The 26,690-nt window shown below is 41.7% G+C and overlaps 1 protein-coding gene across 1 annotated transcript in view; it reads left to right on the top strand.

The window, feature by feature from the left end:
- Positions 1-26,690, top strand: part of COL17A1 (collagen type XVII alpha 1 chain) — a 39,770-nt gene that overhangs the window by 6,677 nt on the left and 6,403 nt on the right. Inside the window, exons 5-48 of the mRNA XM_015867033.3 lie at positions 1,532-1,663; positions 2,032-2,079; positions 3,005-3,040; positions 4,439-4,486; positions 4,863-5,006; positions 5,920-6,075; positions 6,792-6,863; positions 7,875-7,940; positions 8,307-8,372; positions 9,422-9,586; positions 10,098-10,184; positions 10,321-10,365; positions 10,960-11,109; positions 11,709-11,924; positions 12,535-12,573; positions 12,988-13,005; positions 13,422-13,448; positions 13,928-13,990; positions 14,165-14,269; positions 14,742-14,795; positions 15,436-15,471; positions 15,599-15,652; positions 16,043-16,078; positions 16,250-16,285; positions 16,715-16,777; positions 17,111-17,146; positions 17,511-17,582; positions 17,947-17,973; positions 18,607-18,642; positions 19,199-19,234; positions 19,469-19,549; positions 20,278-20,313; positions 20,999-21,079; positions 22,247-22,300; positions 22,421-22,462; positions 23,235-23,291; positions 23,447-23,506; positions 24,029-24,055; positions 24,139-24,180; positions 24,317-24,373; positions 24,704-24,751; positions 25,358-25,471; positions 25,691-25,828; positions 26,420-26,503. Coding sequence (XP_015722519.2) covers positions 1,532-1,663; positions 2,032-2,079; positions 3,005-3,040; positions 4,439-4,486; positions 4,863-5,006; positions 5,920-6,075; positions 6,792-6,863; positions 7,875-7,940; positions 8,307-8,372; positions 9,422-9,586; positions 10,098-10,184; positions 10,321-10,365; positions 10,960-11,109; positions 11,709-11,924; positions 12,535-12,573; positions 12,988-13,005; positions 13,422-13,448; positions 13,928-13,990; positions 14,165-14,269; positions 14,742-14,795; positions 15,436-15,471; positions 15,599-15,652; positions 16,043-16,078; positions 16,250-16,285; positions 16,715-16,777; positions 17,111-17,146; positions 17,511-17,582; positions 17,947-17,973; positions 18,607-18,642; positions 19,199-19,234; positions 19,469-19,549; positions 20,278-20,313; positions 20,999-21,079; positions 22,247-22,300; positions 22,421-22,462; positions 23,235-23,291; positions 23,447-23,506; positions 24,029-24,055; positions 24,139-24,180; positions 24,317-24,373; positions 24,704-24,751; positions 25,358-25,471; positions 25,691-25,828; positions 26,420-26,503 — 3,090 coding nt within the window. The remainder of the gene's footprint in view (positions 1-1,531; positions 1,664-2,031; positions 2,080-3,004; positions 3,041-4,438; positions 4,487-4,862; positions 5,007-5,919; positions 6,076-6,791; positions 6,864-7,874; positions 7,941-8,306; positions 8,373-9,421; positions 9,587-10,097; positions 10,185-10,320; positions 10,366-10,959; positions 11,110-11,708; positions 11,925-12,534; positions 12,574-12,987; positions 13,006-13,421; positions 13,449-13,927; positions 13,991-14,164; positions 14,270-14,741; positions 14,796-15,435; positions 15,472-15,598; positions 15,653-16,042; positions 16,079-16,249; positions 16,286-16,714; positions 16,778-17,110; positions 17,147-17,510; positions 17,583-17,946; positions 17,974-18,606; positions 18,643-19,198; positions 19,235-19,468; positions 19,550-20,277; positions 20,314-20,998; positions 21,080-22,246; positions 22,301-22,420; positions 22,463-23,234; positions 23,292-23,446; positions 23,507-24,028; positions 24,056-24,138; positions 24,181-24,316; positions 24,374-24,703; positions 24,752-25,357; positions 25,472-25,690; positions 25,829-26,419; positions 26,504-26,690) is intronic.

The raw sequence follows: 26,690 nt of genomic DNA, 5'->3' as shown, positions 1-26,690 counted from the left end.
AGATCAAGTTGCCCAGGGCCCCGTCCAACCTGGCCTTGAACACCTCCAAGGACGGGGCATCCACAACCTCACTGGGCAAGCAACATTAATTGCTGAGCTGTCAGATTGTCACGGTGAAGGTTTCTGAAGAATAATCTTTCTACCCAGCATTCTGGCACACCTCTCTCACGCTGGGACAGGCTGGATAACAATCCTTACAGGGATCATTCTCCATTTTCCAGAAAAGGTGGCAAGTCAAAGGGAGGAAAGTGCAGTATGGAAGCTCAAATGGAGGATTAGGCATACCCTATAGACCTGACATACACTCAGCTCCTTCATTAAAGGCCAGAGTGTGGAATCACCTCCCCTCTGGACAAATATGACATAACTCTGGTGCAGATATCAATCTAATAGTCTAGACTGGCACCATTGTAACTGAAAACTGTGTCCATCTCTCAAAGCTCTAACTTAAATGACTCTGTGGGATTGCATCTTTTTTTGTTAGTTATTTTCACTGTGTGGAAGAAGAGAAAAGAATCTGAACTTCTTAAAGTTTTGCAGAACATTTGATTATCTTTGCTTTCCCACTCTGCTGGCAGAGTGTCTCCAACAGTCCACTTGCAACCGTAGTTGTTTTTGCTCAATTAAGTGGAAAAGGCGCAAAACAAAATAGATCCCTGTAGAAGTGAAAATGAGTTAGAAAACACTTTGGGATCACAAGGGTGTTCTCTTTTTACAATGATAGTTAAACAGTAACCAGTTTGATCAGTCTGATCCTGCTGATAGGCATGCATATATTGCCCTCAACACAGAGCTACCCTTGTCCTGCCACTCTGATCATACTTCATGTTAGATTCCATAGAAGAGTCCAATCAAGAGTCTGATCCTTCCACAAACTGCGCGTTCTTTATGGCTGCCCAGTTCTTTTCCCGCAGCAGTGATATGAACTAGGAAGGGAAACTTTCCTCTGTCTATACACAACAGCTGCTAATAATCTCCAAACAGCCTTGGGCCTGACTCATGTCTCTGTCACATTTCCTGGAAATGGACTGACTAAGGCATGACTAAGTGAGACTGGGGCTAGTAGTTGCTTTGGAAAGGAAGCTTGCTCATCTCTTCTTTCCCTCACCTTGTTAATGGTATCCTCCAGTACTACCACATTTTGTTTAAACATCTTGAAGATTTTGTAGACTGTCATTTAACGCTGGATTTTATGGGTGGTTCTATATCCAAACCAAAATTCAGGCCAATTTAGAGCCAGGTGTCCTCCTGCTCAGCGCAAATGTCTCATTTATCCCCCTAAGCCAAAAGCCACTGTTATTGAAATCATTGACAAGTCATTTTTAAGCCACGTAGATAAATTCCTCTTTGCAGAGAATGCTGACGACAGTCAGAGTTAAATTCAAATATGGTTTGTTTTGCCCACCTCTAGTTCTGAGATATTAATGGAGATCTGTCTAGCTCAGACACCAACATAAAGTACTCAGGACATACAGGGTGTACGTGCAGGTCATATCTTCAGTTTGCTGAGAGTGTTTTGTTTTGCCAATAGGTGGAAGTGGTAGATTGAATTCATCATCGTCTGGCTACAGACAAACACAGTCTCCTAGCTCAACTCTCACCAAATCACCTGGCTCAACATTTGAAAGAAAAACCTATGTCAACCGCCATGCAACATATGAAGGTATCACAGAATGTGCCATAGAAAAGAGGCACTATGTTGTGCAGTCTGAGGTCGCTTGGGACTTTTAGCACATTAATTCAGAATTGTCCTGAATAGCACAAGAGTCCCATCTATAGTGGTCTTGCTGGGAAATAAGCCACAAGGGATTTTAATGATTGAGTCTTATTTATATTAACCATAATTTATAAGAGGAGTTGTGGCATATATTTGTTGATAGACATTAGCAATTATTTCATATAATCCTGAATAGCTCTTTTTGAATGGAGATGTTTGTTACTCAGTGGAATTAGTCAGGTACCAGGAATATGTTTGGAAAGCTCTTGATGATCTTCTATGAAGTATTAATGACACATTTGTGTTATTTGCAGGGAGCTCCAGTGCTAACTCTTCTCCAGAGTTCCCCAGGAAAGAATTTGGTATGTTTTTTTCAGAACTGTCTCTCTGAACATTATGACGAGGTCATGTGAGTTGGTGACTATGGTGGCTTTCTGCATGTTGCCTCTATGTTGGACAGCCAGTGCAACTCTGTGACTTCAGAGGAGTTACTGGAAATTATATTAATGCAGCTGACAGCAGAGTCTCAAACTAGTACAGATTCCAACAGAGGCTGTATAATGCAACATATCTACTACCTTCAGCTACTCTTTAGATGGTCCTAATATAGTACAGAGCATGATCAGAAGAACATAAGACACTTGACAACATCTGCTGACCCCATACCTGGAGGAATAGCTCCAAGCAAGAAAGTGCAGTCCCTTAAGATTTCGAACCATTGCTGGATATACTCCACCACTTATTCTTTTCTAGACTTCAACATATTCATGTGGTGTAATTGGAAAGATGAACTGGCTATCAAGTGTTGTATTTATACTGAATATTGTCAGCAGGTAGGAGTTTGCCCTGTCTAAACTCTGGGATGCTTCTTATATTCGGTTCAAGTAGAGAAGCAATATGATGTGGATGTCTTTTCGGCTTAGGGAATAAAGGCAGGGTTTCATAGTGCCTGACCCTGGCTGATGGTGTGAACAGGCCTATTATCTTCCTACTGGCTTATTGAAATGCAAGATCATTATCTCTGAATAACATTTATGTGAGCAAGCAAAAACAGCAATTAGTACAGGAATACTAAGGTGGTGCACACTCCTTGAGATATCTCATGGTCTAAAGAAGTCCTGACAAAAAAACTGAGGTTTCAGTGCCTCCCAGCTGTGCCTCAAGTAAAGAAGTTTACTGCCTGAGTTTCTGCATCCAGACTAAGATCCAAAGATCGATGTATTCATTTTCAGAGGTGTCAAAGGCAGTAAAAACCTAATATAGCTTTTCTTACTCTTATATTCACAGCATCTGCATCCACACGAGGGCGAAGCCAAAGCCGAGGTGAGTGGTACTCTTCTTTTAGAAGTTTAATCTGTTTTTTTTTCTGATGTGATTCAGGGTGTGTCAGATGGACCTACTCATTATCTAGAATCAGAGTGGTTTAAGTCTTGAGTATGATGAAGTACCTGGATTTACACCACTGCAGTTGTGAACCATTTTATGTGTGAACAGTTGCTTAAACAAGCTCAGCGTAAGGACTCCAGTGAAAGTCATGGTGGTTAGTTAGCACTGTGTCAGAAAGTAGGGTCTGCTTGGGGACTTGGAACTCTGGAGGCGTAGAACATAGTTTATCATCTTAACTGTTCGCTACCATGAACTGAGTCCAGCCATTCTCTATGACCCTCACTCTGGTATTTTTACAATAATCATATGCTTGTTTTTCCCCGAGATTTATTTTGGAAACCATAAGGGCTTTCCCTGAAATGATCTTATGCTGGTGGTAAGGAGAGGCTGAAGAAATTATGGACTTGCTGCGATCTACTTAGTGAGCTCACTGTGAAACTGTGTCATTTAAATCATTTAGCTTTTCTGGTAATTTATTAACAGCATTGGGGAAAGGAGGATTATATTACTGCTAAGAGTTTAATATCTGTTCCCAGTTGCTTGAGGAAAAACTACAATGTCATTTTATCCAAGTTAATTTTGACAGTGGATATAAATCAAAGTATGCTCTTGCACTCTCCTTTTGGAGAATGCCACAATTACCAATTATTCTACCTCAGATCTTCACAGTCTCCTCTAGCACAGTACATCCCTCCCAGCAGAACTAGGCCATATGTGATAAAACAAGATACCAGAGAAACAGCTTCAGCATCTCATGTAACTTCAGAAAATTGTCTCAATCTATCAATCAGCTTCTCCGGCTGAATGACAAAGCCAGTGTTTCTTTTAGAGTGTGTGCACTGTCAGATTTCATCTCAAGGAGCACGAGTCACATGTCCTTGCTCGTAGGTAGTAAGCTCAAAGGCTTTTCCCAACAAATCAGATTAATGCTGTAATCTCTTGTGGTGAATGATAAAAGTCAGTAAGTAATAAGCTGGAGTACCTGGAAAGATTGTTGGATTAATAAATGTCTGATTGTGACCTGAGAGTTTTATTCAATGCAAATTTGGTAAAGTAAGGTGTTACATTGAAGGACTATTGACTTCAACAGAAGCATTCACAGGATAAAATGCAGCTCTCTGGAATTAAAACCATTAAAATATAATCCTAAAACAAAGTCACCGAGGCCAATTTAGAAGAAATTAATAGGTGCCATGAGTGCTACTTAGATCGAGCAGCAAGGTAGCACAGACATCAGGAAGGGAGGAATTCACTTCAGCTAAAAAGATTCATTCTCAGTTCAGGGCATAAATATATTGCATTCCATATTCATGATCTGCTTCTTTCTCTTCACAGAGAGTGAAATACGAGTACGGCTGCAGAGCGCATCTCCCTCTGGCAGATGTAAGTGCCATAGTTTATACTCTGGGGAATCAGGTACTGCTCTAGATATGCCTGCAGTGTCTTGTGAATCCAGTCTTCATAATGATGGGTAGCAGCATGTCATTCTTTATTCCTTCTGTAAGAACTTTCATTTATCACTTCATACTGAACAAGGAAACATGCTGTGGGTTAGATGGTGGTCTTGCTGGAGTAGAGTTGAGCTTAGTCCCTGAAATGCAACCTATGAAGTTTTGTTATGTCAGTGTCACTCCGGAAAAATACAGCTTCTGAGATGTTCCTGAGTAAATTCCACTGAATGGCTTATCCTCAGGGCAGGATTACACTTCAGTGAAACAAGGACTTTTGGATAAATCTGGATGCTTTTTTTTCATGCCAGGGACGGAGTTGGATGATGTAAAACGTTTACTGAAAGGAAGTCGATCAGCCAGCTGCAGCCCTACTCGATCATCATCAAGTACCCTCCCAATACCAAAAAAAGCTGTGGTGGAGACAAAAATGGTTACTGAGAGCTCTCAGTCAGGTATGTGTCAGAGGATAGTTAGCAATGCTGGAGTCTTCCAAACATTTTTTACCATAAAAATTCTCAGCTGTTAAGAACATCAGAGTATGAATGCATGGTCTCTGTCCCAGATACAGAAAAAGGATCAAAATGCCAAAGGATTGTCCAGGGCCATCTTTGGGTGGTGAATTGTGTACTTCCATAAAATTAAGACATATCCTGCTGACACTGTTCAGAGGTGCTTCTGGCAGAGACAAGAGCTCTATGTAAATGTCTTAGAGCAGTATGGTTTCTTATTGCGGAGCAAAATGAAAATAGCACTGATGACAACATTTGGTTCTGTGTTCAATTTATTGTCCATACTGGTGGTTCAGAGATCAGTAGAACTTGATAGTAATATAATTAACTAGCTTTCATTAATTATAAGCCTCACTGTGATGCTTGAGGCAGTGGTGTTTGTATTCACTCCACTGTTCTCCACCAGAATCTAGGAACAAACAATGCCTTTTTACCTTCTGATGGCTAAAATTTTGTCTAAAACTGGGAATTTTGATCCAGAGCCATGCATGTGGGAAGCAAAATTTCAAGGTCTCCTCATCCAGGACTAACAGAATTGTGGACCGAAGTACATTAAATGTTTTATTGCAGTATCATAGTGTCTGTAAACAATGAAATCTTCTTGAAGTGTTTTGTGAATGGTCATGCTATCTAGTTAGTCTTTATCCCATTTTTTAAAATTCAAGTGGGCTGTAATCAGCTGGCATTTGAGATCAGTTATACTACATTAACCTGGAGTTGTTGCGTGGACTCTACAAAAGTAATTGAAATTTAAGGCAAATTAAGTTCTCTGCCATGTAAACCTACAGTGCATACTAAGTCTTAAGACTACTCCCTACTGTTTATTGTTTTTTTAATTTTATTTTATTTTTTACAGTGTCGGGGACATATGATACAACTATACTAAATACAGCCCTCCCTCCATACACATGGTCCTCAACTCTGCCTGCTGGGTCTTCCCTTGGAGGATACCATAACAGCATGGGCCAGAGCTCCTCCTTGATCAATGCTATGTCTCACTCTACAGGATCAGGTAAGCTACCTGGACCTCTGAGTCTATAAGGACAAAACTCCACACTGAAACTGGGTTAATAGCAGTGCTCTTATCTGTACATTTAGAAGAATTAAAATGAGGCAAGAACTGAGGTGGCAGAGAGGATAGGCTTGTTTATTCTCTGCTTTTCTGCAATTCTGTGCCTTTTCTTCTATGCTGTTTGTACTTGAAAGTCCTTTGTTGTGAGGATCAGCTGTCCTGACTGCCTGATTAGTCTCTGAAATGTAAAGATAACTTTATTATTTACTTAAATGAGGCCAGACTATCTATCAAAACTAGTTTTAGACTAGTGAAATTTGAATTATCTTGGCCAATTGTAAGAAAAACTAGTCCTAACTGTGCAAACCTCTAACATTAAAATCTAATCAATCAGTGTTGGCAGTGATTATAACTTGTAAGACCCACTTCCAAATGCCAGGGATGCAGTTACAGTAAAAAAAAAGAAAGCACGAGAAACTTTATAATAGCATACTAGTAAAACTTTGCTTTCTCACATTATCTCATGATTGCAATTTGTCCGATATAGGTTTTTCTCAACTTAGTGAGTTCAGTAAAGGAGTGGTTTTGGTCACAATTTTCAATATCTTTCCTCTGTGCAATTATACAGAACTGTACTAACTACTTCTTCAGGTGGTCCTTATTCTTAATTTCCATGGGTTGTAGAGGTGATAATGTTCCATTTCCTCTTTTTACAGTTTTTGGTGTTCCAAATAACCTGGCTCCTAGCAGTCATGCTCTGAACACAGGCCTGAGCACTTCCTCAACAGGTCAGATTTTTCTCTTCTTCCCTTCACACTTTCACAGTGCCACAGTCCTTCCAGACATGCGCAATGAAATATTGCCCATATTATTTTATTTCTCCTCTTTCCTCATCTGTATGTCAGCAGCTTGTCGGCATACCACAATTATTCTCTGGTTACAGAGGATTTATTCTGGTATATGCTGTATAGCTGACATTAGGTCCTAACTACTTTTATTTAGGTAGTGAGTTTAGAAATTTGTCTTTTGAAACAACCTGTTTTATCCCCAGCACAACTCAAGGTAACCCCCTAGAAGTTAAACTAATGTGTCATAATCCATTAAGGCCCATTGCTGTCAGTTTTCCCTATAATCACTCTTAAATTCACTTGACTTACTACTTTTGGTTGACACTGTTCCATGTCACAAGAGTACTTCTCTTTCTTACACAGTCACATTTTTCTTACTCAGTGTAATGCCATCATGCAGGTTCTCTGAATTGGTGGAGAACAGGGTGTATAAAAGCAGTCTGTAAACTACAATTGGCATTGCCACGCTGATTCTGGTACTGAAGGCACCACTTTCAAGTGTTGGCTTCTTTCCGGACAGTACTTTGATGCACAGTGTGTGCAGTTGTCTCATTAAACTTCCTCCACACCATACAGGTTTCCAAAATGTACTTGCTTTCCCAGGTCCCATACCTTTGGAATTGTCCACGCAGCCATGGGAATGGATTTCCAATCTAACCTGAGATGATATTTTAAAATAGTCACTGTTAATTGGCCTGGACCAATAATATTTTATACAGCAAGGTGATCTAAGGAAAAATGTTTTGTAAGGAAGGTACTGAACAGGACTGCTTAGAATTGTGATGCCTCCAGCTAGCTGACACAATTTCTTGGAAGCTCTAAGGGTGATTTCTAACCAACAGGATTCTCTGAGGTCATCATTACTATCACTGATTTTATTTTGTTTTCAGCCAGAGCACTACCTGCACTGCAGAACTTCTCTAACTCCCATTGCATTATTTTTCTTTGCAGTGTTTGGAGTTCAAAACAATCTGTCACCAAGCTCTTCAGCCCTGAATGCCACTGCAGCTTCTGCAGGTCAGAAACCATTTGAGCATAAAGCAAATAAGGGAGTCACTAATGAGTACTAAGTTCTCCCACCTTTTTTGTGGTGGCTATAATGTTCATATTGACAGAGGTTCCTTTATTGGCATCTTCTGGTGTGGAGCAATGTGATGTGAGGAGATTTTGAGGAACATCTGAGGAATATTTTGCACATACAAGAGTGGCTTCCAGTGCCTGTGTAAGCACTATAAACTTGCTTGCTGGGAAGGCAAGCTCATTTGAGTTTCACTAGGTGCCCCAAATGAGAAAAGGTTAATGAATGGTATATAGCCCGAGGCTGGTGTGTGTAGGTACCTTGTTATCCTCCATCTTTTTCATTCTGGGATTTCTTCATTGCAGCATATGGGGTGAAGAACACTTCTCAGACAAACACCATGAATAGTACTGGTGTCTCTGCCTCAGCAGGTGAGTGTATTGTTCACAGTTGCTTAGATATAGCTCTGTACAATCATTTCATGATAAAAGTGAATTAGAGATTCATCCACATGGTGCTAACATGTGGTTCCTCAGGAGCATGACTTGTCACCAGCCATCTCCCTTACCAGTGTGTTCTGAAAAGGAGGTAAATGAGCCAGAATGAGAAATCAGCTGGCCTGATTCACATCTCTCCTGCTTTATGGTAGCTTGGAGAATTTTACTGTAACTACTTCTGTTCAACAGACAAGTAACTGGATAGAAGACACACGACACTGTGTTTCATTTGAAACCAAAATATTTGCAAGGTTACACCTAAATATTGTTTTTCAGATGTATCACGCTTGGCCACTTGAAAATCAAGAACTCACTTATGCATAATCAGATTGTTGGCTTTTTGATGTTTGATTGTTTTATTTTATGAGAGAAACTGAGGTCTTTCTACTGGCCTGCGATCTCTGAATGGCTGGGGTTCATCTTTTCCAGGTGTATTTGATACTGCTTAATGGCAAAAAGGTGGTCACGTTAATACTTTTAGCCTTATTTGTACTGAGCTCAACCTCTGCAAGCCGCAGTTCAAAGCCTCATAACCGTGCCTGGCTCCCGTGTATATAAAGTGCTTTGTGCTTCATGGAATATCTCTGCTAAAAGTGCTCTTTAGCTTGAGATGTGATGGCTTTTATGACCTTTGGATGTCTCTCTTAAGACTGAATTTCTATGATTATGTAATGGACGTGTTTGAAAAGAGAGGAGGTCATTGAGACATGTTTCAGTATGTAAACTGAGTGGTGTACACTCTTCATGTCCTGTTGAAGTTGTTTCCATGCTAGTGAAATATACATCTCTAAAGTTTAACAAGACACACAGTTCTTCTTATCTTCAAGTGACTGATGCGTATCTTGCTGTCTCCTCATAGAAGTGGCAAACCCAGTCATAATGGGACTCCCTGTTTTGATGAACAGAAGTGTGTTGTACCTTGTAGTTAAAACTCTTAATACACACCCATCTCCTCTTCTTTCCCATCCTCACCAATATTCCAGGTGGGACCATCTTGAGCACCCAGGGAGATGACTTCCTGCGCAAAGACTGCAAGTTCTTGCTGCTAGAGAAGGAGAATGCCCCAGCAAAGAAGGATATGGAGCTCTTAGTCATGTCAAAGGATAGTGGCAAAGTCTTTAGTGCCTCTTCCACTGGGCTTAATGGAGGTAATTTCTCTTCTTTGGGATGTGTGACTTACATATATGTCTGCTGAGAGCAGAAAAATGGAGAGGGGGGATATGAATCAGAAACATCTCTGCAAGACATATTCTGGAGACAGTAAACTTTGATGCAGCTGAAGTGAGAGTAGTGTGGCTGGAGTATGATAAGAACAGACCAATGCATGCACCCTGATGAACTATCTGTGGAGCTGAGAGTTCAGGGCACTACACCTATATGCCACCCATGAATCTCTGGCAGGCATTTAGCCTTTAACCACATCAGAAGCATCTAGGTCTAACATTTTTTGCCTTTAAAGCTCCGGAGTGTGCCTTGGGACATTTCTCAAAGCTCGGGAGTTCAAGAACTTCAAAAGCCACAGATAGATCAGCAGCTGACTTAAACTGGTAGAGCTGTTGTTGCTACCTAATAAGAACCGTGCCTTTCAACTCTGAGAAAAGGACTGGCCCGATTGAACTCCAGTTGTAATGTTTTCGGTTGCATTTTGTTCCCATTTAGGATCCTTTGCAGAAGACACCTTGAAGAAAGAAAAGCAGGGGCTTTCCTCTTTCACAGCAGATACTGGCCTGAAATCAGATGCAAATGGTATGAGTTTTTCCTTGTGGCAATACAAGAGAGCTACCTCCTTCTGCTTCCGTTAGCACCTTCACCCTGCAAACTCATGCTCCAACTTTGGTGGTGTATGGAAAGACTTAAATTTTCTTTTGTTATATTATGACAGGAGGACTGAAATCAGCATCGACAAGGGACAAAGAAACATATGCAGGTAAATGGTGCTATTTATACTTTCATTGGAGGGAGCATCAGAGCACAGCATACGAAAAGCTGTTATCCTTGAGCATGTTGAATGATCTATGTGTGATGACATCAGAGGTAGGGCATGTTTAGAAGGCTACTCCATCTGTAACGAGCAAAACACATGCCACAGAAAGTGTTACCTGTGATTTTATTGTGGATGAATGGGCAGTAGTGGCATTTCCTAACTGCTAGAGAGAATCAGCTAGCTGACAGCAGAGTGCATCCTGCTATCAGGACAGATTTGTGGGGAGGAGAGGGATCAAACCATTCTGGCTATTGCTGTTACTTGCAGCTCAAAACTGTAGAACAAACTGACTCCAGAGCAATTGTGTTTTTGCAGCAGTTATTTTAAAAAGTGCTGTCTGTTATACCCTGTTGGAATTCCATTGGGAAGTTGTCTACAGCTTCCACATGGATTAGAGTAACACCCAGTGTTCACAGAGTGAAATGTAAAGATTTTTCTCCATTGCCCTTTGTGTAATCTGACCTTGGAGTCCTTATTCTCAAGGTATTATTTACTCTGAAGTTAAGGATCTATTTACCATGAAATTGCCTCTTCCAGAAATAAGGAATGGTGATGCAGGGGGTGCAGTTGGATCAGCACCATCCTGGTGTCCCTGTGGTTCCTGCTGTAGCTGGTGGAAATGGCTCCTGGGTTTGCTTCTGGCATGGCTGCTTCTCCTTGGATTACTCTTTGGACTCATTGCTCTGGGTAAGAAATGGCTGCTAAAGCTGGTCTGGGTCACTGGCCTCTGTGTATTTAAATTTGCAACTGAACAGAATCTCACCTCTGTGTATCCTTGTTGATGAGAAAGAATGCTGCTAAGGTGAGAAGAGGGAAGGGAAAGATATAGAGATAGGGTCTTCCTTCTGCTTGCAGGAACAAGTTTTATATATGGAGGAGCAAAATGTTCTATGGGGCAGAAAGAAGCCAAGTGAATTGTAACTCACTACCAGAGGAGCACATTCAGTACTCAGAATTGTGACCACCACCAAAATATTAAAATTGGACAGAAAGAATGAATAAGGAATATAAACCTTCTATAAGGGATTGTATAGTCCTGGGGAGAGGAGTGTAGGGAAACTCCTGAGGTCTTTCTTCTCTTCAGAGACTGCCACATTCTAAAGCTGTCATTGAAACTCCAGATTTCCCTGTTAAAAAAAAAAAAAAAAAGGAGTTGCACAAATAATCCTGCTAAATCCACTGTCCATAGCTGTTGTGGTGTTGCCTTGTCACTGCTATTAGAAATTGGTATTTCAGGCACATGCCTACATCAGCATTTTTACTAGTGTTTTACTTTAACCTTCCAGCGGAAGAAGTGAGAAAACTGAAATCTCGTGTGGATAACCTGGAAAAAATAAATCACAGCTTCCTGACAGTCAACCAAGGAAATCCGTATTTAGAAAAAGATGCATCTAAAGCGGAGTTTGTTCGTGGTGCAGCACCATCTTCAGCTTTCTCTTTTGAAAATGAAGAATCAGTTTGGTTGATGGTGAAGAGCAGACTGAACAAGGAAATAGAACGAGGTGAGCAGAGTAAATACCTGTGATGGTGCATTGGACCAGATTACTTAAAGGGAAGCAAGTGAATTTTATTTCCCAAGGGCCAATGCAATCTCTCAAAAGCAGAGCCCTCACATGTCCTCACAGATAAGCTTTGCTGGGGCACAGGGTGCTGCCACTGACACTGGTGGTGCATCCACCAAAGCTAGCAGGATGAGAAGGTAAGCCGTGGGCATGCCATCCTGCACCATGTGTTGTTTATTGTAGCAGGATGTGTTGTTTATTGTAGCAAGTGAATTTTTCAACTTGAAAGAACTGCATGAAAAATTGAATCCACAGCTTATTTCTTGTGCTACTTTTAGTAGCAAGGGAAATATTATTTACTTTTGATTTGATGGAAGCAGCCTAAGAAGTGAGTAGTCTACATTTTTCCAGCTTCAGAAGTTTCATGTAACTCCAAGCGGTTCAAGGGCTGGCAAAGGGCAGACTTTTTGATGAAACTCTACTCCCGCTGTGTTTGACAGCCTGTGCTGTCTGCAGCCTCAAAATCCAATTAGTGGAATCTTTGTATGCAAAGCAATTAGCTGTTTTGTTGTGTAATACAGTCTATCAACACCTTCGCTTCCTGTTGCAGGCTACTTCCGAGGAGAGAGAGGAGAACCTGGTATGAAAGGTACAGCCTTACAGTCTTTCTCTTCCCTAGTCCTTTTACTTGGTTCTGGCAGTGCTCAAGTTCGGAATGGATGTTGCCACTAGGTGTAGTTGGCAGCGAGAAAATTGGTGCTGGTTTGTGCTTAAAGAACATGAAGCTGGTTTGCCATTTAAACTGTAGAGGGCCCTGTTTCACACAGTATTAATACTGAAAATCCAATCACACAATGCATTATAGAGTGCTGAAAGGCCAGATCCTGTATGTCACTGCTGTGGTGGGTCTGGTCCTGCACTGTGCAGTTGTGAAGTGTCTGTATTCATCCAAAACTTGTTCATGTTTTATTGAAGGCTAGAAAGGAACAAGAAAACAACATCAAAAGGAGAAATATCTCCAGGATTTATCCTGATTTTATTTTTATTTTTCTCTTTTTCTCAGGTGACATGGGTCCCAAAGGTGAGTTTCTTGCTGTCTCAGGTTCTGTGGAAGTTAGACAGGGAAACTGATGCATCCAGTGTTTCATGTTTTCTTGTGATTATCTTCACTTTTCCTGGCAAAAGCAATTTTAGAGGTCACAGTAGGAGAGAGATCAGTACTCATTTTGAACCTTGGAACTTCCTTTACCTGGTTGACAGTCATTCCTGGAATGAAACCATACCTGGCTTAATCACAGTGTGCTTGAGAGGATTTCATGCAGTGTGAATAATTCAATCTATTGCATAAATATGAAGGATGCAATGTGGCATTGGTGGGAAGGCAGAACCTCTAAACACACCAAGAACATTAGCTCTTTTTTACATGGGGTTGAAGATTAGTCACTGTGAAAAATGGTGAAAACTTTTTCCTAATTGACTGTCGCTTTCTCCCTGTAGGAGATCGAGGACTTCCCGGTGTCCCAGGTGAGCAATAGTACAATTCCCCTTTGAGGAAGACTCTTAGTGATGTTACCATTGACAAGAACAGGTTTTGCACTACAAATCTAGTTCCAAGTGGTTTTTTGAAGAGTCAATACATAGTGAATAGATTTAGTCCTTTGATTAATACCTCGATGCTGAACTACAGATACTTGGTTATAAGCAAAGTCTCAGCCTGACTTCTGTATGGTTGAACATGTCTAATTTGTGAGTGTGAAGATGCCAGGCTGTGTTTGAAAGAGTTCCACATCTATGTGAATACTTGGCATGATGTCCTTGTGCTCTTCTATGTACTGTGTTCTTCTAAAGAGATCCCTGTTCAAGTACCCACATTGCAAGAAGTATATCCTTTACCAGCTGCTGAATCCCTTAAGGTTTCAGGTTCTGTTACACTAACTTGCAGGCTATTCATTTGCAGTACACAGATAAGGATTGTGAACATTTTTTGCTTTTTTTCTTTCCAGGCATTCCTGGTCCAGCGGGGCACCAAGGACCAGAAGGACCGAAAGGACAGAAGGGCAGCATGGGTAAGCATCTCCATCAATGCTGAGTCTCTCAAAGCAGACTGATAGTTGATGTGGGACTTACAGACATTAGCTTGGTGTGATCATTGCCTTCCACCATGGAGGTAGGCATGGATCCTCCTTGGCCAGTGTCTGCTGTAAAGACAACTATCCTAACAAGGCTTTTGTTTTCTGTAGGTGATCCTGGCATGGAAGGTCCCATAGGACAAAGAGGTCGAGAAGGGCTGCCAGGGCCTCGAGGAGAGCCTGGACCACCTGGATTTGGAGAAAAAGGAGACAGAGGTGGGAATTAGGTTTCCGATTTTTTGGTAAAGCAGAGATAGACAAAAGCTTTCAGGAATTTGATTTTGATTATTCAAATCTAAATTTCATATTTGATGTGTCCCAGAATGGACAAATTTGGCAAAAAGGGTTTTTGTGTCAAGCTTGCAAAGGGCAAGTAAGGCTTTTTGTTTGTTTCCTTTGCTACAATGCACAGTCAAATCTTAAGTTTGAAAGAACCAAAAACACTTAGAATCAAGGTCATCACCTCCCCAAAGCTTCAAAATTTGTCTTGTTCATCCTAAATTCCAATAAGATGAGATTTTTTTTTTTCTTGTACGGTTCATGTTTGTGTGTTTTTATCTGACCTGCAGATTACCCAGAAAATTATTAGTGACTCTTGTCAGAACAGAGAATAATGGAAGATAAGGGAATGGAAAAAATGATATTACAGTTATATTCTATGGGATTCATATATGTTCTTATTCTGCAGGTGCTGCAGGTCCTCCAGGGCCGCCTGGTCCCCCAGGTTCTGCTGGCCTTAAAGGTAAGTATCAAGATAGACAGTGAGAGCCTAGCGGATTGACTAGATGCTCTGTGAGGAGGAAATGAACACTCTAAAATTCTTGCTTCATTTGTGTTGCACTGCAATAATACGAAAAGTGAATCAATAGTCCTCATTTTAACTAAAATTGACTTTCATAACTACACATAGCGTTTAGAGCAATAAACTGGAGATTTTTAGTGAGAGTGGGGGGTCAGCAGAGAAGTTTCCCAAAACATCAATCTCTAAGATGTGTTATGTTTCCAGCTGTTCTTATTCTGTTTTCAGAAATAATAAATTTCATATCGCTAATGGGGTGCTAATAACATTACACCTTTACAGTCCATGTGACTGGGATCAAAAGAATTAATTGTAGCTGAAACATAGATCCCAGCAAAGATGGAAGGTTTTAATCTTTTACCTTACTTTAAGGAAAACCATTTTGTAAGTGTTAAAAGAATTAAGCTGTATAGATTCAATATCCTGATTTTCAAGAGGTTGTAATACCAGTTATAGTGGCTGGGGAGATTCTGTTCTGCTAAACACCTACTTGATTGTGGATGCTGTTGGGCAAAACGAAAGTGATTTGTTCATTTTCTGATTGCGGTGTTACTGAAAGAAAATTCATGTTCTGTATTCACAGGTCCAATGGGTTCTCCAGGCCCTCAAGGTCCTCCAGGTGAGTGCTGCCTTTATTTGCTACGACATCTTATGGAGTAGAGAGAAAAGGAGCAATAGCTTTTCATAGTTTGCCTTCTGTAGTGTTGAGTAGGATGAATTAACTCCCTCATCTCATTTTTCTTCAGGTCCTCCTGGCCTTCAAGGATTTAGAGGAGAAGCAGGTCTCCCAGGTGCTAAAGGTAAACTCCTCTGTGCAGTCACAGTGGTACTGGCTGATGTTCTTCTCTAGCAGTACTTTGAACAACAGACTTAACCTGAACGTGGCACACTGGGATGTGAGAGGCAGAGAAAAACATAAGGGAAGGGAAAGGGGAAGAGTATCAGACTTGGTGATTACAAGCAAAGATTGAGAAACAGAAGAGACAGGTAATAGAAAAGCCTGAATGAGGACTGGATGAGGTCTGGGTGCTATAATGATGGATGGAGCTATGATGAAGGAAAGGAAGTTGGAGTTTAAGTTTCTTGGATGCAGAGTTCCTGTATTTCCCTGTGGATTTCCTTGGTGCCTGAAATTCCTTTCCCTTCTGGCTTGCTACTACCTATTGTTTAATAATCTGTATATCTTTCAGGTGAGAAAGGAGCTACTGGATCCCCAGGACCCAAAGGTATATCGCTTTTATTTAGGTTCCTTCAGATATGGATATTGTTCATGAGAGTTATCTGTATTTTTCATTGTCTTGTTAATTTGTGCTCTGATCAGAGAGCATACTTGTTCTCTGATGGAAACGTTTTACAATGAAATAATCTCACAGACTCCTTCCTTTTCTGTACTGCAGGTGATCAGGGTGAGAAAGGAGCTCGTGGAATGACAGGTTGGTAGATTGTATTCTTGAAGTATCAGCTTGTACAGTATACATAGGTATTGTTTTAATTTAAAAAAAAAATAAATATATATATATATATATATATATATAGTCCTACGAATGATAGTTAGCTTCCAGAAAAAATATTAAATGTTACTGGTTATAGGAGTTTTATTTTTGTACCCATGTTTTTATCAAAAAGATCCTCTCCTTGGTAGCAATCTTATTTTTGGTGGGTGGAAATTCTCCCTCATGTCCCATGCATTCACTTCTTTCAAGCATTTCTAATGCCCAGAGAAATTCACAAGTCATAAAGCTTGAACATCCTATCAGTGCTGTTTGGTTTTTTTTTTCAATTGCAAGGCACCATGTATTACTGACAGTCATAAATTATATCTTCACCGAGATTTGATTAATTTTTATGTCATCTAATTACAGGTGAACAAGGCTCAAGAGGCATACCTGGTCCTCCAGGAGAGCCAGGGCCTAAAGGACCTGCAGGTGTGTAACAGAAAATAGCTGGTTTTTTGTCACCGTAATTTCTACTAAGCATCTGTTTCTATGAGTTCAGACAAGGGAAGAACTTGGGAGTGGAATCATTGATTGTGATCACCAACCTTCTCTCTAGATAGCTAAAATGAGTCTGTGTGCTCAAAAAGTTGTCCTTACACTTTCAAGTGAACTTTTTCAGGATCTTCATTAACTACAGCTAAGGTTTTATTCAGAGGCAATGCAACTTACTGTGTTTTCCAAGGCTGTAGTCTGCATAGTAGAAGGACAGGGCAACTGTGCTAATATTTCAACAGTCCCTAACAATCTGTTTTCTTTTATCAGGACAAGCTGGTCGTGATGGACAGCCAGGTGAAAAAGGTAAGAGATTCCTCTGAGATAGAAAAGCAAATACTTTCTGATGTGGCTGGCGACTGATTTGTAAAAGGAGTGGAAGAAGATGGCAATAGATTTATGCTGCAGGATATGTCTCACTGTCTTGGAAAAACTATATGAAGTCAACCTTGTAAGCATGGAACTACAACATATAATGGAACTGGCTGTAAATATTCTCACTACACAACTCTTTTCTGTTCATCTCCAAGTATGTAATGCTGATAGTTAACCACTCAGCTATGAGGATATGATAGGTTTAGTGCTGCAGGATGCCTGGTGACCAAGTCTGAATGAATTGATAGATTATAAATCAGTGAATTACAGGTTGTTAACATGATTGTACTCCTAGGTGAACCAGGTCTCATGGGAATGCCAGGAGCCCGAGGCCCTCCAGGTCCTTCTGGAGATGCAGGAGAGCCAGGTAAAACCATACAGAGAACAAAAACAATGTTTTCTTGGTCAGGGATACATCTCTGTCAAAAATTTCTGGTCTTTTTTTGAAGTTAATATTGTCAGAGGATCTCTGTAGTGTGAGAAAGCAATGAAAGTAAAATGTAAAGGGAATCTAGACCATTTGTGATCTCAGGATTGTGCACAATACAAACAAGAATTTCAGCTCCTAGAAGCCAAAATTCGGTTTATATACCAGGTGCTAAGTTGACTTGCACCACTAGTGTGCTGTAATTTTAAGCAAATGTAATCCTGCCTTTTCTTCCTTCTGCCCAAAGTTTGTTTGAAAAATTGTTTAATAATCTTTGATTTTTTGCCTTTTTTTTCCCACCTAGGTCTCACAGGACCCCAAGGACCACCAGGTAGGTTTTCTCACCATGTTCCATTTTATTAGTGATGCAGTTTTGGTATGGGCTCAAAAAAACAAACTTTCTAATTTTCCCTCTCCACAGCATAGGGGCTGTTAAAGTAATATTCCAAGATTTCTGCATCTCCCTTGGTTTTGAGACACATGCTATGGTTGGTGCATAAGTTTTGAGGAATGCAGAGCCTAGGAGCACGTTTAGTTTCCTGTGTATCACTGAAAAATCCTTGAAGTTGGCAGCAGAAACAGTGGGGAGGGGTGAGGTTGTAGTAGAGATGGAAAAAAGGATGTGATGTTTCACAGGCAGTAGTCTCGGGGGGGCAAATCAGCAGGGAGTTTATCCAGGAGCCTCTGAAAAGGGAGCAGTATCTGTGAGATACAGGCAAACTTAGGGAGCAGGGAAAGATAGGAAGCCCCTATCTCTGCCCAAGGACACTCCCACCTCAGTCCACCATTAATTCCTCCACCTTGTGAAGCAGACACAACCTGCTTGTAAATGCTGAAAGCCTGGTTCTGGAGTAGGAAATGCCTTCTATAAATCTATTAGTGAAACTCACTGGATTATATGGATAAAACCAAACAAACAATGTTTCTACTAATTATTTCAAATTGTTCTTCTTCCTCACTGTAGGACTTCCAGGCAACCCAGGCAGACCAGGGGCTAAAGGTGAGTTTTGTTTTTTCCTTAATACTTGATTTCTCTCTACGCACTTCGTTTTAGGGAGGTCTGTTGACCAGTCTCTGAATCAACAGTGGCATCTAGTGGCTTTAGGAAAGGAAGGTTTGTGGAACAAGCAATAGCCAGAACCTCCTGACCAAACACAAAATGCGGTGTGTCTGCTGAGGCACTTGGCACAGTTGGTTCTCTGGAAGAGAAGACCTTAACAAAATCTGTTCTACTCTGGATGTGCGAGTATGATGTCTGGTAACTGCAGTAGAAATTGTGCACTTGCCTCTGATGGGCGCCTGCCTTTGAAGGCCCTGTTGTCTATTCTGGCAGATATGGTGCTTGGAAAGATCAGAGAGAATATGAATGATCTCTGATTTAAGTGGGCTCTTTTGCTTCCTCCATGACATTCTAATAATACAGTTTCATAGATGAGAGATCAAGGGCAAAGAGAATAGAAATCACATGTTTAGTAAGAGGGTAAGACCATGTAATTGAGCTAGTGACAGATCTTTCCCATAAATGAAGTTCATATTTATCTCTTTCTTTTCTCCAGGAGAACCTGGAGCTCCAGGCAAAGTCATAAGTGCTGGTATGTACTGCTGTGAGAGTTCAGACACTTCCACTTTTGGACAACTTTCTGGTTTTTTTGTTATCCCTTCCAAATTAATCTTGATTGTGTGCCAGACCTATACTGGCAGCTCTCGGTGTTGGGAGAATACATATGCTACAGATGGTCATATAATTCTTTGAGAACAGATTTGTTATATGTTTGCTGCATCTTCGTGTATTTGTATGTGTACAAGTGTCTGTGTTTGCATTTCAGAGGGTTCATCAACTATTGCTCTACCAGGTCCACCAGGTCCTCCAGGACCAATGGGCCCCACTGGACCCCCTGGTGTTCCAGGTAAGGAAGCTGCTTCTTTACAGAGTTTTTTCATGCTACCCTGTCTGGGAGGCAAGATTGCTCAAGCAGTCTAGAAGTTCTCACCCTTCCTTGCAGAAAGATCAAGATCTCAGGTAGAATTAGGGAGGTAGTGGCCCAAAGGGAGAAAAGAGTTACAGTCACAAGGAAGTGGGATGAAGGGAGGGCTGAAAGATGAAAAAACAGGGAACCATTGTTTTTTCTGATCCGATGAGTACAAGCCAGAGAGAGATCAAATTCAGCAACTCAACTCAAACTTCATTGCTTCTCAGGAAAACAAGCTTATGTCTGATTTCTTTCCTTACATTACAGTTGAAGTCAGCCTGTATTTTCCAGTCTTACCTTTCATCTCAAGACAACAGAAATCCCACCAGGCTTTGATTTCCATGGCATTTCTGTGCCTCTCCCAGCTGTATGGCTGGAGCTAATCCTGGACCTGGTTTGATAGATCAAGACTTTGCAGCAGACAATACAAGAAGAGGGTTCAGTCTGTTGCATGTCAGAGGATGGAAAATAAGCCTCTTTTCTAGAGCTTCAAGTAGCGCATGGGACACTGATGAGTTCATATCCCCATAGCAATACTATTAATTGAGCAAACAGATTATAGCTTTTTATAAACGACATATTGATTCTCTCCTGCTACTATAAAATACAGCCGGGAAAATTTAATGCAATCTTTTATTATTATTATTTTTTAATCTTTGAAACAGGTCCTGTTGGGCCAGCTGGTCTCCCTGGACAACAAGGTACAATTCTCTATCAGCCCTGATTCTGCTCCTTATGGAAATAGAATTCATCGGTTTTCTTTTGTTTCTAGTCTCTAAGCCCTTGGCATAATCTCACTCCCATTTGTTTGCGGATTTCATCCTTTCAGTTCATTTTACTGCATTATGGGGCTAAATTAATCTTTTAAAGAATTTCCACTCTTCCTTTTTTTTTTTTTTTTTTTCCCCCTCCATATTTCTAGGTGTGATGTGAAAGCTGAAACTGTTTGGATTTTTTCCTCTTGTTATTTTTCTGGTGGCTGGCATTTCTGTTGCACTTCTCAGCTGCAGTTGCCTTCCTGCAGTAGGTGGTATAGCTTGGCTGGATGCTTCCTGCTATTTTGATAAGTACAAGAACAAGCAAGAGCCAAATGGGTAATAATGTCATTGAAACCACTGTCAATTAGACAGACATCTGTTTGAAAAGTCCTGAGCAAAGCTGGCTCTCCTAAGAACTCTTCCTAGCTATTTTTCTTTGATCCTGTTAGGGCAAATTGTGCAGTCATTTCCACATTTGAGTCCAGTGTCCCACAGAGCCAGGGACTGAGTTTAGGCTCCCAGTTCACATAAGCAAAGTTTGAACCCATTGTCAGGGAGAGGAGGAGTGGGTACCAAGTGTCAGCCTCTCTCTGTTGACTAATTTGCTTTCCTCTTTTCCCGTAAAAAGGTCCACGGGGTGAGAAGGGATCTGCAGGTGAAGCTGTGATAGAAACCATAAAGACTGAAGTCTCACAAATGGCATCTCAGAGTAAGTGGGCCTGGCTTTCTACTCCTTTTGTTGGACAGGTGCTTGGACACCCTGGGGCCTTCTTACAGCTAACAGGAGGTGCCTCTGCCTCATTCCCCTCAGCAGGCCATAGGGCAAGTGTGTATGCATGTGTTTGGTGGTGGGATGCTACCAAATGCATACTTCCTCTTCTGCCCTGCTTCTCATCTGTGCATCCCACAGTACTTTCAAAACTCACTAGGTGGTTCTGGGCCCATCCCACAAATAGAAAATCATTGGGGCCTCAGTTTAGCCTTTCGGTCACTGTGTTTGCATAGGGCATTTCCCTATGTTGGATGAACACAGAGCCATCTGTAAGTGGAGAACCAGTTTAAAAGGGCATGTTAATCTGAAGAATAGTGAAAGAAGGAAATAAAAATACCTCAGCAAGTAAGAAGCTGAATTCACAGGAGAGCAAATGATTTTTCAAGATGGAAATTAGTAGAGCAGAACAGAATGGTTTAGCAGTGTCCTGAGCAAAGTGTCAGCTTGCTCTGTGCAGTACTAGATATGTGATGCGCGTAAAATCAGTATTCCTAGTGTCTGGGACCTCCGTAAGTGTGCAAAAGAGGCAGGGCAGGGGAGGGCATAAAACCATAAATGATACTTGCTGTATCACTATCTTTGTGCACCAGAATGAGGTTATGTAGATCCCAGACTGTGCTTCCAGTATTGCCCCATGCCTCATGTTTTGGACCTCTGCATCCCTGAGCTTTAAGTTTGTGCCTCCACTTAATGGTGAACATCTATTTTCAATTAAGATAACATGGTGCAGATACTTGTTACATGATGGCTGTATAATACTCTCCTCTCTCCTCTCCTTGAAAGTTCTTTCTCTCTTTCTTTATCCTTTGAGTTCTCTGCTCTCTCCCTCAGCACGTGTTGCTCTCTAGAGAGATTACCTCCCATTTTTTCAATATGCTGCCAGGCTGCTCAGCACTGTATTTTGCTTCCTGTCTTAAGCCCCATCCTGGCAACCAAACATCCCTCCTTTACTCTTGCTGCCTCAGCTTCGGCTTAGGTCACGCAGGTCCCACCTTTGTCCACTGTTGACTGTAAGAATTTCTATCAGCAACATAACAACTGTCTCCATAACAGCAATAGCTTCACAGCACCAGTTTTTCCTTTTTTTGTGTTTCACTTGTACAGTGCTGTCAGATCTACAAGGGCGAGCAGGACCACCAGGTCCCCCTGGACCACCAGGTATGTACTACAGCAGAGATCAGTATGTAAGCAGGGACACACAGACACCTAAGCACACTTCTAGGCAGTGCATTTGGCTCTGTAAATACCCTATAACAATCATGTTTATTTCATTGTCAGGTGAATCTGTGCAGGGACTCCCTGGGCCTCGTGGTCCCCCAGGTAAGAGCTTGTTTCTCTGAAAAGTGGGTGGTTTTTTCAGTGCCTCTGTCCTGTGCTTTACAGAATGTCATGTAACTATCTTGGACATATTGGTAATTGTTAGGACTGACTATACTGGAAGTGGAATCTCTCATAGTGATGGGTCCCTACTAATGCAGTTTCACAGCATTAAGATGCTGCCCAAGGGATGAGATTTGTTTTGGACAAGATTTTCTAGACAGACAAGTGAGTTGTAAAGGGAAGATACTCAATGTTTCATATCCCCATAGAACACAAAGAAATAATTCTGTATTTAACTCTTGTATGGCCTTAACTTCTAGCTGGAGACAGTTGTAGCAGCGCTGATCGTGAGGAATGTATCCCCACACCACCTTCTGTATCAAAATGGCAATTTTACCTTAGAAACCTAGAAGAGAATACCACAGGAGAGCATGAGATAGGAGCATAACCCCATTCCTTGCTCTCTGGTCAGTAGCACAGGGGAACGGGTGAGGCTATGAACTTTCCCTCTCAGTGCAGCAGAGGCCATTTGGGATAGGCACACTGCACCACAGAGAAGCAAGTTTCTCTGTCCTTCATTTGGTGATAGTGGACGGTAATGAGAAAAGCCTAACAGGGATAGATAGGTGTGCATGGAAAAAGCAGTGATACTATTCTATACCTGGAAATATTGGAGTTATGTCCCTGTCTGGAGATGGAGCAGCACTGATGTACTTAGTCATGTTACTGAGGCTTGTTCTTCCTGAAATTTATTTGTGTCTCTATTGCATAGGATTGCCAGGACCTTCAGGCCCACCAGGGAGACCAGGATCTTCCGTGTCCACCTCAGGTAGGCTCTTTAGATTCATTCCTTCCCTTGTGCCCTGAGAATGTCCTGTTTGTTTTGGTTCCAGTCTGCCCTTGGTTATGAACAGATGGAGCCAAAGGAGACTTGTATCCTTTCCTGCTGGATGTCATTAAAAAATGTTTTTGTTTTAATTACAGAAGCATTTGTCTCTGGACCACCTGGACCACCAGGTCCACCAGGCCCCAAGGGAGACCAAGGTGAGTCCCACTGCCTCACCAAAGATACTGGGTGGGTGACAACGCCACAGACTGAAAAGAAGGAAGGAAGGAAGGAAGGGTTTGGAGGCAGAAACTCTCCTACTTTTTTGTGGTTATAAGAGCGATCACTAAGTAGGACTTCTGTCTGCTTCCATTAAAAAAGTCATTTTCAAAGAAACCTGTTAGTCTGTAGTGCTGGTAGCAAGGCAGTTGCACTGTTCACATCCCAACCTTGCAACGTGCAAGAGCATTTATAACTTCAGATTTGCCTTTAAAGGGGATCAATGGGGAATAATCTTTTTGTAAAATGCAACATGGACTTGGTAAGTCAGTGTAACGAGGTGGCCCTGTTAAGCATTGCTAAGCTCTCGCCTGGCAGGAAGAAATAGGATCTACTCTCCTTACCCACTTTTACCTTGCAAATAGAAGGCCATGAGAGTATTTTAGAGTGTGGGCTGAGATGCTGTTAGAAATCAGAGCGAAAAAAATGCTTACAATGCACCTCTGCATCCCTGTTCACAGGTGAACCAGGTCCACGAGGATTCACAGGTAAGGAGGTTTGCAGGGGTTGTTGTTGAGGTGCAGTGTAGTTTGTGTATATGACACCTGTTCCTTTTTTGTATCCCATGAAGGTGAACCAGGTGAACCTGGCCTTCCAGGATTCTCTTCCCATGGTCAGTCTGTACCCTTTTTCTTCATTTGAATATATTGTCCATAAGCTGAAGTCAGGGGACTCAGCTTTAGTGGAGCCAGAATTTTGTCCATGTGGTTTATACCTTTGAATTTCTGACTTTCCTTTGCACTTGGCAGGTGGTACAGTCACCATGCAGGGACCTCCAGGCCCACCAGGCCCACCAGGACCTAAAGGTGAAGTTAAAATCTACCTTCTTTCTGTGTTAGTGGCCTCGAACAGCCATGTCTGGTTAAAACAACCTAGTCTTTAGAGAACTAGAGCTGCTTCCACCCTTGCCTTTTCAAGCACAGCAGAAGCATTTCAAAGTACATGGCTCTGGGTGGCTGCTGTGGCCTCTTCTGCTTTTCCCCATCAAGCTGTTAATCCAATTTAGCCATTGGTCATTGCAAGGACTAGGTGGTTGCCTGTCTGGTGACATAAAGCTTAGCCGTTTTACAAACCAGGTCTACAGGATGCAGCGATACTTAGAAATAATTGTCTGTCTCCCTCACTCTGGTTTCCAGGTGATGCAGGTGTCCCAGGCGCTCCTGGCATCCCAGGAACATCTAGAGGTAAGAGGCTGTCATTGCTCTGACACTATCAGGAAATGCTGACGTTGCTGGTAGAGATTCACAAAAAAAATCCTTTGAGCTTTATGGAAATATGGATGCCAATTTAATGCTGATTGGATTTGTGTACAAAAATTTAAAGAACATGAGGTGTCTCTATGCTGTGGTGACAGGAGTCCTGCAGGGCCCACTTTACACCTTGCAGTGGAGACCAGTTAGGGGTCCATAAGCGGGCCAGATGGGATTAGGAGTAGTGGGGTTAGCCTAATGCGTTTGAGTGCTTTTTGGATCTCTATCCATATTTCTGTAGAGCATTGCATTTAGTGTACAAAATGAGTTGATCTATGTGTCTGAAACCAGGAAGATTTCTGGGTTCAGCTCTGCAAAGTTGAATAGGCTGAATGATAATGTGCCAAATGAACTGAAAATATTAGACTCCTTAATAGTCCATGATTAGACTGTGTTTGGAGATAGAAGGGGAGAAAGGCACTCTATAGTTCATTCCCAGAACTTCTCCCAGAAGAGGGAAGGGCTCATTGCAAGCACCCACTAATATTTCTTGGTCTAATGCAGACATGCTAAAAACTTTCCTTACAATATTTACTGTAGGTGGATCCAGACAAATTCAGGGACCCCCAGGTCCTCCTGGGCCTCCTGGGCCTCCTGGTCCAGGGGGAAGTTCCTCTCAAGAGATTCAGCAGTATGTCACTGATTACCTGAAAAGTGAGTATAACCAGGATTTGCACAGGTTGGGTGATGCACACCTGTCTTCCTTTTGCTCCTTGAGCCCCTTGTTACTCTACTATTAGAAGCAGCACCCCTACTGCTCTGGCTTTCATTTCTGTCTTTCATTGGCCCATTTTCCGAAAAGAGTTGAGTAGTTGTGTATCTGGCCATCATCTTCACCTAGTGATGTGGGTGTATCTTGGGCTTCCTTCCTAGGTGATAATGTACGGCATTATTTGGCTGGTGTCCAAGGTCCTCCAGGTCCTCCAGGCCCACCTGGAATCCTCACCACTGCAGATGGAAAGACCTTTGATTTTGCAGAGCTGGCTACCCGTGTTATGAGCTATATGACAAGTAAGTATCATTTTCCTGTGCTGATAAGCATTTTGAGTATCAGGTCACACTCTCTGCTGAGCTTGTACAAGGAGACAGAACATGAGGACAGACAACAGTCTTTAAGTTGCAGCCCCTCAGGCCTGTCTTTTGCATGTCTTGGCCCAAGACTTCACACAACTGAAGCAACCTCTGAGCCTTATCTTATTTTAATGGTTAGACTAAATAATAGTTGCTGTTGAAGTTGTCTCACATTAAACGTTAGCTGTTAGAATCTTTAATGTCCCCTTGACCCATGCACAAATGGCAGTGTTTGGTTTTATATGTGGTGTCAGATTTCTAGGGCTGTCTTTTATTTTCTTGGAACCCTCCTAAAGCAGATGAAATTCCTAGTGCTTTTGGAAGCAGCTTAGAATCTTGGAGCAGAGACCACACTGCTGTGGAAATGACCATGCTATGTGAAACTGCAGCTGATTTGTGTTGTCCTGCATGGGAAGCCCATTTTACCAGCTAAACTGGATTAATTCAGCTTTCCTTTGTCCCTCCTTCACCCCTCTTCACCTTCTGTCTTCTCTTGATCTTGTCTAAAGTAAAATCTTTTCATTCCCCCAGGCTCTTCAGATCATTATGAATCATTTGCCAGTTCAGTATCAACTACATCTGTTTTGTACCGAGAACTTTTGGACATGCTGCAGAGTAAGTGACTGTGAAGAGAAATGTGAAGGTGTGGATAAAGCATCCCAGCAGTGGTCTGCCCTTTCCTTCTTGTCTCCTGCCTCCCATTGGGATTACCAGCAGCTACTTTGGAGGGCAAAAGCCTACCATAGGTGCTGCTCAGTGAACTGCAACGTCTCCTTCCAAGTGCTTTGGAGACACATTTATG

The sequence above is a fragment of the Coturnix japonica genome, chromosome 8, assembly GCF_054131305.1.
Source record: "Coturnix japonica strain WE chromosome 8, WE-NBRP24, whole genome shotgun sequence".
NCBI lineage: Eukaryota > Metazoa > Chordata > Aves > Galliformes > Phasianidae > Coturnix > Coturnix japonica.
This window is presented reverse-complemented; position numbering and strand designations above follow the sequence as displayed.